Below are 11,941 nucleotides of genomic sequence, written 5' to 3' on the forward strand. Positions count from 1 at the left end.
CACAACGATTATTTAGTTCTTCCTTATTTTCATATTTTAAGCCCCCTCTTTTAAAGTATGAAATCTCTAAAATATCGTATAATAGAAACAGAAGTATCGCAATGTATATTATGATTTGCGAATCATGATTTGTTTTAAAAGCTTCAAACGTTGGTACGTTAATAGTTGACTAGTCCATGATTTTTATAAAGCAAACGACATAGCAATTGTAAATGTATAATAAGCAAGGCTCGTATGCGTAATTGATACTTCTCGAGCCCTCAACATATACATTAGATCAAACTTATACATATTAATGATTATTTTTTCTTACTTCCGGTAAAAAATATTAATCCTTTTTTAATATGCATACGTATAATGTCATTTATAACCCATGGCTATAATAGAAGATGAAAGTTCACTGATGTGTATTTATATGTTCACAATGTATTCATTTAGGAAAGTCCGAAGTTCATATGTAATACATTCAATGTTTCAATCCACCAATTCAAGTAGTCGACTTAAAAAAGTGAATTTCAACACACACGACTGATATCTTTATCGGATATTTTTATCAACACAAAGTAAGATTTGTGTGCTATCTGATAATTTGATGGAACATGAGTAAACGCGAATGATCAATATAAATGTAAATGGGACGATTCAAGCAGTTACACATACTGTACTTCCGTTACAGGAATAGATTAACCTGTATCTAAATAGGTAAGTCAGTAAAAATAGCTTGTAACTTTTCTATTCTATAAACTAGTGTCGGGACAAATAAAACATTAGTATAGTAATGGTGGCAAGTCATCGATTACGAGACAGTTGACCCCAGTCCGATGTAGATTTTTGGGAGCAGGAGCATTTATGGGGATACTTCAATCTGATTAAAATGCGGACCTATCCTAACTGAGTGTTCGTTATTGATTGAGGATAATGAAATCAGAGAACTATATTTTGATTAGGTTGGGGGGAGAAAAAAGGGGGGGGGGGGTACTTGTATCCTGGATCGCATCTGCAATTCACATTATGAATCAAGATTGAGGATAACTTAACTTGTCGCAAGAAAAACATAATCTTAGATAAGACTGACATAAAGTGATCTATATTTAAGTTGAGTTGGTCATTTTACATCCCAGTCGCATCTCATAACCAATTTTGATATCCATCTGATTATGATCCAGATCTATCTTTAATAACTCGAGTACTCGTATATATCCAATCAGAAGTCCATTACTATACTGGTAATCTTAATTCAAACAACGCCTGGCGATGGACTGTTTGAAGCTACTGTGAAAGTGGACAGTTGAAGGAAATATGAGTTTATTTGGTGTTCCGAGTCGGACTAACATGTACGGTGACCAATCAGCTTGTATATATCTGACCATATAAGGAGAAATTTCTGTTATTGTAACAACTTTTTAAATCCACAAGACTGAATAATTTAAGTTCAATAATTTAAGAGATCTGCTTTTTAATTAGATTGCTTCAATAACAGTAAGCAATTTTCTTTTTGAAAAAAAAAATCGAACGTAAAACGAATTAAAATCTGTGATCTTAAATGTGCAAATCTTTCATCGCAAATACTTTATGATAAAATAAAATATTTTCGTTGTTAAAACTCGACGTTTAAAACCCTTTGGAGATAACAACTAAATGTTTATCAACCCTTGTAGTTATGTTATGTAATGCTGATAACTTATTACTATATTTACAAAGAAGTGTTATCATTTAGCAGCAAAAAGTTCAGATATTGGCAATAAATCCCGAAAAAGCCCAGATAGTACAACGACTATATTGCCACACAAAAAACAGTGATAAGTTATCAATTAGATGACAGAAAAAACTTGTGACGAAATTAATTTAAGATTCATTCTAAAATATCTTCTGAAAATGAGAGAATGAAACTTTTTCCTGTATTATCAAAACTAATTACTCTTATTTTTAGAACAAATGAAAAGCTAGACTATTTATTAAGAATATGTATTCATTAAACGTCTCATATCTGAGGCTCCGAAATGGTCTTACATCTAAGGGTCTTATATTTTTTTACTAGGGAAGGGGAGGGCTGGTCATTTTGAAATCAAACATATACAATTTTCATGTTTTTAATAAAATGTGACCCCCTCTTTTAAACATGACAAAATCTAATATGCAAACCGCTTAACCTTTGATATGCAAAATATACGTGAACTTTAATCTTCAAAAGTTCACAAATGATTCAATCAAGATAAAATGATCCCCCACTTTTTAAATGTGACCCCCCTTTTTCCACTAACAGAAAAGAACTTGAACCCCCTTCATTTTGGCCAGGTAAAAAGTGATAAGTCTGTAATACATAAATGTTACTTTTGAGTTTGTTTTTTATATAAGAGTAGCTTGGGCTCGACAGATTATATAAAATACCACCACCTTGTATATGTAAATAGAGTCATCGTGTATCTATGTAAAACTACATCTTAATGAATGCAGTCACCCTAAATCTCGATCTATGGAAGAAATACCAAATTTGGAGAACGTATTCGATAGCATACATGAATATTTATATATTCAATTTTATGGTGAGAATTTTAACAAGAAGTCTCCAACTATTTTATTTTTCTTATAGAATCACGTGTTTAACTATGTGGTGGCAACCGTCTTTGGTTTCAGATCGATTTAAACATTTTAAATGTGAATTAAACATCTCACATTAGTACATGCAATACGTTCATCGAGTTATTTCAAACAAGAAGCTGTTTTCAAGTGTCCCCATAGAGTTCTTTGTCGAACGTAGATCCTAATTCCTGCATTTTAATCTCTAAAAAAATAATTTTGCATTTATAAACTTTAATGCTGGTCGTGCACCAGCCCAGTAGTTCTATACTTTGATACATAAAAAAAACTGACGTTATGTTTTATTATTCGCTGTTGTAAACTTCAGAAATCATTTGGGAATTAAAAACCCCTCTCATGCATAGTACTTATTTTGTCCAGGTTCGGCAATATTTACTACCTTTTCATTATACCAGCTCTTTGACGTTTGGATTTTAACGAGCATTTTGAGAACATTTTTTTTAACGATTTTATATACTTTTTGTTCATCTTTTTTTAAGCATTTATTTAACACTGTTTCAGAAAAGTAAATAGGCCTAAGATTTCATTTGAATTAAAAATATACAATGAGCAGACACGTGGAAAATAAAATATAGACATTAACAAAAAACGGCAATGTAAGACATACATAAATGTGGTATATAGATAACATACACACGTGAAATAACACAAGGAGCATGCACATACAAGAGTTAGCACATTATTTAAAAAACACAAATACAGCAATTCCCCCAATAAAGTGCACATTCAACTGCAGTTTAAACGCGAACTACATCGCAAGAAAGCAAAAAGGGCTTTAATACGTCACTTTTACTTGAAATAAGCACACGATAAACCAGACATTTCAATCCTTGTCAATACTGTAGGAGGCCTTTTTTTTCTTTTTTTTACTCATTCGGAAGGTTCTTCCAGAGAGCGGATACTGCAAGTCTTAAGTTTTTCTCACCGTATACTGTGAAGAATTTACATCAGGATTTTCCAGGATGAATCTATCTGAAAGGATATTTACATTTTTTATTTGATAAATTTGTAAATCAAGAGATTATATTATCAAATAAATAAAATATTTCAATACATCTTTTTATTTTTCTTTCAGTTTGTAATGGAATCGTCTATCCGCAATGCCATCAAACCCAAGAAGATTCCTGTTTATGGACATACCATTCATAATAATACAGTCAGTAGCAATATTCTTTCACTTTTTCGGTGCTGAAATGAAGTCACTAGTATGTGGACTGACACGACCAAAACGAAGAAGACGAAGAACACTGTTTTATGTGTTGGCCGGTGTATGTGGAATTTATTTTCTTTCAATAATAACAGTAGATCCACGATATACATTTACGAACACTAACACCCACAGTGCATGTATTCTTCCAGATCTCAATCCTTGGGACAAATCAATTCTGCAGTTTGACTGGCACCCAGAACCACTTGCCTGTGATCCTACCACATCCATAGTTTTCATAGATTCTATGGGTAGACTCCAGTTCAACAAATCGGCTATAAAAGAACAACATTTAGATAAATTGTCTTGTAAATACAGTGAAATCATCCGTCCACACCTCGACGACGATTACATTAGATTGGCAACAGAAAAAGAACTGACTAGACCAGTAACAATAAAATCAGACTTCGTCCAAGTTAAATGTACCGACAATAATAAGCTTGTATTTGATAAAATTTTGCTTCAAGCTAGTATTTTCCACAATGAAAGGGAAATATTACCAGAAAGTGGGAATCAGTACAGTGTCTTCATGTTTGGTGTTGACGCTGTGTCACGCTTGGCTGGCATTAGAAAAATTCCATTAACTTACAAATATCTTAAGGAAGAACTTCATGCATTGGAATTTAAAGGGCACATGAAAACAGGAGACAATACATTTCCGAATTTAATCTCGATTTTAACAGGAAAGGAACCGTTTTCATCAGAGTTACCACCAGTGAATGGTCCGTTTGATACTTATCCGTTTCTATGGAACAATTTTTCACAAACTTCATACGCAACATACTTTAGCGAAGACAGTCCTGAAATGCATACCTTTAATTTGGGAAAGAAAGGTTTCAAAAAACAGCCCACAAATCACTATATGCGCCCATTCTGGCGTGCAGTAAAGAAAACTGATTTAGTATCAACACTTCTCGATGACGCTTTTATTGGTCTTGAAGCCAATAAAATAAATGTTCGCAAAAAGTCCTCACTCTGTTATGGAAATACTCCGAAACACATGTTAACAGTGCAGTTTCACAAAGATTTTATTCAGAAATATAACAAAAAACGTAGATTTTCTTTGTCTTGGTTGAACAGTTTAAGTCATAACTATGTAAATTTTCTAGAGCTGGGAGACAACGACTTTAAGGATTTCATGAAATGGATACACACCGAAGGACATTTAGAAAATGCATTTCTGCTGTTCATAAGCGACCACGGCTCGAGAATCGATGCGATCAGGAATACATATGTTGGTCGTATTGAGGAACGAATGCCTTTGTTGTTAATGGTTCCTCCTAAATCTCTTAAACCAAAATTTCCGAAAACTTATGATAATCTGAAAGAAAACACAAAAAAATTAACTTCTCATTATGATATTTATAAAACTCTTGTGGACATTCTGAAGAACAATATTCCGTCGAATGAAGCTTCGAATTCAAGGGGGATAAGTTTGCTCACAAAAATTCCAAACGACAGGAGTTGTTCTGACGCAGGTGTACCGGAAGAGTATTGTTCTTGCTATAGCCCTCAACCGATCCCAGTAAATACTCCTAAAGTTGAAAAACTGAGTAAGTTCGTTGTGAATCAAATTAATCTTCTTTTGAAGCCTGAAGGTGATAAATGTGCCATTCTAAGCATTAAAGAGATTACAGATGCTCAAGAAATTTCACTTGATTTGAAGCACACTGGAGGTGTGGAATTCTTCTCTATATGGAAATACTTTAAAGAACCAGAAAAAGAGAAAGAATTACGATATCTAATCTTAATTCAAACAACGCCTGGCGATGGACTGTTTGAAGCTACTGTGAAAGTGGACAGTGAAGGAAATATGAGTTTATTTGGTGTTCCGAGTCGGACTAACATGTACGGTGACCAATCAGCTTGTATATCTGACCATATAAGGAGAAATTTCTGTTATTGTAACAACTTTTTAAATCCACAAGACTGAATAATTTAAGTTCAATTCTTATTTTCATATAAAAAAATATTCGAAGACGGTGTATTTTTGTTGTTTTTGTGTGTTTTATTTTTTTACCAGATATGATCTTGATAAGCAAAGAAGCGGGATTTGTGTAAACGAAAACATACCACTAAGTGTTCCTTTTTGGAGCATTTGTTTATTAGTTGTTATTTTGTTTTTGTTTGGTCGTATCAAGTAAATCTTACTACATAATTCTTGATAAAATGACAAAAAAGATTTCCCAGCAACTTTTCTTTTAACTTCGGCATGAATAGATGACCTAAAGTGTCGGCTAGATATTAAAAATCAACAAATAAAGAGTCGAGGCGTCGCAGGAGTACTAGTATTTCAAATCTGCATCTTCATGATGTTTGGCCTAAAGTTAAAAAAGACATGTATGAATTGGTCATCTTAAAAATAAATCTTGCACGTAAACCAATATATTTATGAACAAATCAAAACATACAATACCTCTAGCACAGCATATGAGGCAACATGAATACCATGATCAGTAAGTCATTTATATTATTGATGTAACGACTCGTAATCCTGCATAGTCTGTTAGAGAGTCGGAATATACCAAAGGGATATTCAAACTCACAAGTCCAGAAACGCGCCATGGGGAAAACCACCACACGAAGACAAACAACTCGGAAAACCTAACGTACATAGGCGGATCCTGGGGGGGGGCCGCCCCCCCCCTTTTGTGGGATAAATTTGGTTGATTATATAGGGAATCATTGAAGCATGACTGGAGCGGGCCCCCCTTAGGTCAGTCAGCGCCCCCCCCCCCTTTTAGGAAAAGTTCTGGATCCGCCACTGTAGTAAAATCATAAGTAAAATGTATAACTCGATACCTTTTACAAACGTTGACGTTTTCACATTCTACAGTGTAAGTGATAAATTTGTCCTGGTAAAATATGTCTGGGCGGACAAATATTACTAGTATAAAATGGTTACAGAATTTACCAGTATATTTAGTCCGATGTTAGTAATATATGTCCCCAGACTTATTTTCCTAGGTAATCATGTCCTATAAAATCCTATAATAAATTCAATTACATTTAAACCATGGAAATTTAAATGTTATGTTTTAGTAATGTTTAAGAGTTGCATAGTTATATTTTTGATAAAATTTATGTCCCCAGACTAATTTTCCTAGGGAATCATGTCCATGTCATTAATAGTCTTAGGTTAAAATATCCATGCCCTTAATTTTAAAAGGTGAATATGAATGTAATATGTTTTAATATTGTTAAAGACAAAACGAAAGAGTTGTGTATCAACCTGTTTAAAAAAATTTGTCTCCAGACTAATTTTCCTAGGAAATCATGTCCATGTCATTAATAATTCTAGGTTAAAATGTCCAAGCCCTTAATTTTAAAAGGAATATAAATGTAATATGTTTTAATATTGTTAAAAAGTTGTGTATCAACTTTTTAAATAAATTTTATGTCCCAAGACTAATTTTCCTAGGAAATCATGTCCATGTCATTAGTATTCCTATGTAAAAATGTCCATGTCTTTTATCATAAAACGAAAATGTTATAAGCAATGGAAACTCAATATTCATGTTTTAAATAGGTTATAAAGGAAATGTCCTTCATTTTAATTGGAAAAAAATAAGGAAATTTTCCAATCTTATCTAACATTTTTTCTTCTTCTATTTTGAATATATTTTATGATATAATAAAACTATTAGAAAAAATAAGTCTTGGGACAATTTTTCCTAGGAAAACAAGTGCCAGACATATATTAATAGCTATGGACTTATTTTCCTAGGAACATTTGTCCTAGGACTTATATTCCTAGTAAAATCATGGACGTGTACTTGATTAATTAGGAAAAAAAGTCTGGCGGACAAATTTTACTACCGGACCAAATTTACTGTTACAGACCCAATGATTTTTTGACGTTTAAATCGTAAATGTCATTTTTAGAACACAAATGTAAAGCACAACTCAGTGGTCCGCGATGAAATAGCATCGAGTATAACAATTTCTATGATCATTCAGATGGAAAAAAATCATCGATTGTTTTCTTGTAGAACATATCATATTATTCATGTTATTGTAATGTCAGATTATATGGATTGTAAAATCTAGATATCATTTAGATAAAAAAAAAAAAAAACACACACATGAAAAAATGAACCTTTTTCGTGTTGCTCTCCTAGCTACAAAATGTTTCCAAAGTCAAAGATGTAGAACATATTCTATCATAATCATTTGGTGACGAATGTAATTACTGTCTCCTCCATGCCTGTCTTGAAAAAATATTAAATAAATAACACTCCTAATGCTCAGATCGGTTGTCACCGTGCAAGCACAGTTAATAACACCATATAGGAAAAATATAGAACTCCTTTTGTCATAAGACACTGTCAAACATCCAAACATACTATCCACACTCATCTGTGTCCACACTTGTATGGATTGTAAAATATAAGAGATTAATATAGATTCGCTGTGAAAAGCGGCCTGTGGTATTACTCCGAAATGAATTTGGAATATCAAACCAAGGATTTGTATAGTGAGATATTTTCTCCCATTTATTTATGATATCCCTGTCGTGTAATGTTGTCATTTTAATGTTATAATTAACACTGTCATTAAAGCAGGAAGTTTGGCATGCCACAAAGCCAGGTTCAACCCATCATTTTTTTCATAAAATGCCCTGTAAACCAAGTCAGGAAAATGGCCATTGTTACATTATAGTTCGTTTCTGTGTGTGTTACATTTCGGTGTTGTGTCTCTGTTTTGTCGTAGTTCTCTTATATTTGATACGTTTCACTCAGTTTTAGTTTGTAACCCGAATTTGTCTTTTCTCTATCGATTTATGAATTTTAAACAGCGGTATACTACTGTTGCCTTTATTTATAATATATGTAGATGGTATGTCTATACAAACGTAATCGGATTTGTTTATTTAGACTCATTTCTGTCTTCAAATTATTTTCTTTTAGCCGCAGTCTTTTGACTGATAGCAGATTTAAATGCATTTAAATGTTTTCTTCAATGTCTTTTGAACATTCTTATATCAAGTGCTGTCCAACACTTGGGGTTTCGCATGGCATTGACAAAAGGACACAGGTTTCTAAAAGTTGTTTTTCCTGGTCCCTGGTCGCCTGGGACAACTTGACACATTACTAAAGTATTATCAAGAATAATACATAGTTTTGCAAACAGTAAATTTTATAAAATGACTATATTATAGATATCCATGATTAAACTGAAGTGGTGACTAGCTATAGAAAGAAACAAAAATTGGACTATTTTATGCCGAAAATTGTATTTTTTCAGACATTGTTTCTGTAAGCACATGTACTCCCCTAGAATCCAACACTGGTTAGATTTTTGTTTAATTTCAAAATAATCACCAATTCATATAATTATATTTCAAACAAAATTTTAATGTTTTCTCGAAATTCTCGAAATTGAATGTAATTCATAATTTAATAATATATTTGATGTAAAAGTTTCCCACCAATCTTATATTTGACATCTCTCATAAACGGCCCCATCACAGCGGCACTTCTGTATAAAGGAACTGAAGTGATCCCCTTTCCTAGCATTTCTAAAAAAAAACGGCCTTATCACAGCGGCACTTCGGAATATAAGAACTGAAGTGACCCCATTAACGCGTCGTAGGGGACATCATCAAAATACCTGGTGTCCGTCCATCCGGTCTTGTTTGCACTCTCATGTGTACAATTCTTGCCAGATTTTTATATCATCAGCAATGACTATTTCGAAAATAAGTCATAAGCTTTGAACTTTTGAAATATAAATTATACGGAACTTCCATTCTATTTTCTCTGAAGCTTTTATTTCTCCATTAAAAATAAAAGGAAAAGGTAAAACATTATTTCTTATTAGTTATTGCCCTTGTTCCTTGGTTACGTAAAATATGTTCGATGCAGGGGACATAGGAACTTTGTTCTTTTATTGAAAATAAAATTAATATGTGGACCTAGATAGAAACTTGAATTTACTGATAAGCCTAAGAATGATCACACTCTATTACAGATTAGTTTTTTTTTCACGTCGGCTTTCATGTCACAGGAAACGATATTAGGATATGGTGGTTTAGTTGTCAGTTATGTTGTTAGTCAGTTGTAGAAGCCATCGCTCCGCTAGTCTCAATTTCAGATGAAACATGTCCGAGGATCTGTGCATCATCCTCTGCACTGGCCGTAGCCGATGACGTAGTCTTTTTACTAAAAAAAAATAGAACACTTTTCTGCGATTTATCCATCTTGTTTTATTACATGCACTAAATTATCCTTAATAAAAGACCAGGCATACTTCATCGGAAATAATTGGATGTTATCCTCATATCCTAACCCTTGTTACATACGGATACCTCCGAGTTTAACTGCTGTGAACATATCTTTATTTACATATTTTTCCCTGTCAAAATGATGTGGATGCTTGAGCATCTGAGCATACATGCAAGCTACGCCACTGTTCAAAGCTGGGCTAGAAATGACCATATATACACCGATCATTTAACACAATAATTTTTCCCTCCAAAAAAAAAAATCATACGCCTTCGAGCTACTACATGAGAAGACAATTAAATATAGAATAAAGGACTTTTTGTTTTTGATACTGACTTTATCACAGTAAAATATCAGGTGAGCCCGAATAAAACGTCTTATAACAAATATTTAAAGTTCATTTTTTGCAATTACGAATAAAAATTTGTCAACCAAACGTTTGACTATAATTTCAAAAACATATCGTTCTGTATTGGTATAGTTTTTGAATCTTTCATTTGCATATTCATGGCAATAGAAATTTCAAGCTTCAAAAGTCTACACACTATTGATTTTACTGCATTGTATCGATCTGGAAAGTTAAGCCCTTTTCAACTGATTTTTCTATTTTGTTCTTATGTCGTGCTGTAACATCCAACCTCATATCACAAATCCATGATCCGGTTGGGATGAATGGAAGGGTGGGGTTTGCAAATGATGACTCGCAACGCATTTCACTAGCACTAGAAGCAGCATCTGAGCTAGTTCCTCAGTAACAAAAATTCCGAATTCCGAGCAAAATTCAAATAGGAATGTCAAAATCAAACGCTCAAACCAACCAATAGAATTGATAACTGTTATAATCCTGCCATGATACAGCCATTTTGTTATGTAGAAAATAGAGGATTAAACCTGGAACTAAAAGACTTTGATTATATTAGCATGAGGGTGTATTTGCCCGATGTCCAGTGGCAAATATTTAATTAATGTAAAGGACTAGCACAAGTTTTAAACAATAAGTTGGTCCTCTAATAGGGGTAGATTAGGATGAAGGGTGGGACATCTTGAATACCACTTGGAAGTGGGTGTATTTGTAGGGACAATTATCCAGTGATAAAATTTCATTCGTGTTCAGGGCAGAACAATTTTGAAACAAACTATAGCTCATGTGATATGGGTATGGAGGGAGGGACATTTTGAATGACACTTGGAAAAAAGGATTGGGACCAAAGGATGCCTTGCAGCAGGCTAAAAACAGACCCCTTAAATAGTTGTTGCAATAGTTCCTCAACCAACAGAGAGCGAGGATCCGATGTAACTTCCACACTTTGGGCCAGACGTGGCTGATAATACATACATTTCGCGCATCCAACTGGGTGCCTATTTTTTGTAACACAATCAAGGAGAGTCTACATATAGCCTGTAAACTCTACGTGAAACCAGGTGTACACATAAAATCTCATATTCGCAGTATAATTGATTTTGAGATGGTAATTCTATTTCAAGATTTACATCCTTCACTAAGACTGCTTTCCATTGAATGAAAAATTATCAGTAGTGTTAAACAGCAGTATATTAAGATAATACCTGAAACTGTGTATTTCGTGTTTCTCTCGACTGCTTTCTTGAGGGGAACATTGGGCACCACTCGTAAACCGCCTCTACCCCATCCACGACCTCTATCTCGAGCTTTACTACCCTCCCTCTTAAACCTTGCTATACAGGACACTCCAAACTTGGAGAATATGAACTGCTTCTCGGGGAGGGACAAAATTATCCAATATGAAGGGAATTTTGGATAACTTGGCTTATAGCAAGCCATCTACATATTCCTTGTCTTGATGTTGCTAAGGTTTTTCAACATTCCGAGTGAAACTTTCACTAATTGATGCATTGGATAGAATGAACCAGTGTAAACATGATGATGCTC

General features: G+C 33.6%; 1 protein-coding gene across 1 annotated transcript; it reads left to right on the plus strand.

The window, feature by feature from the left end:
- The first annotated feature begins 289 nt into the window (after positions 1-289).
- On the plus strand, positions 290-5,785 carry LOC139494849 (uncharacterized). The gene is made up of 2 exons (XM_071283013.1): positions 290-702; positions 3,674-5,785. The coding sequence occupies exon 2, from the start codon at positions 3,699-3,701 to the stop codon at positions 5,736-5,738; it is 2,040 nt and encodes a 679-aa protein (XP_071139114.1). The 5' UTR covers positions 290-702; positions 3,674-3,698; the 3' UTR covers positions 5,739-5,785.
- The last annotated feature ends 6,156 nt before the right edge of the window (positions 5,786-11,941 follow it).

The sequence above is a fragment of the Mytilus edulis genome, chromosome 1 (genome assembly GCF_963676685.1).
Source record: "Mytilus edulis chromosome 1, xbMytEdul2.2, whole genome shotgun sequence".
In the NCBI taxonomy this organism is placed as follows: Eukaryota; Metazoa; Mollusca; class Bivalvia; order Mytilida; family Mytilidae; genus Mytilus; species Mytilus edulis.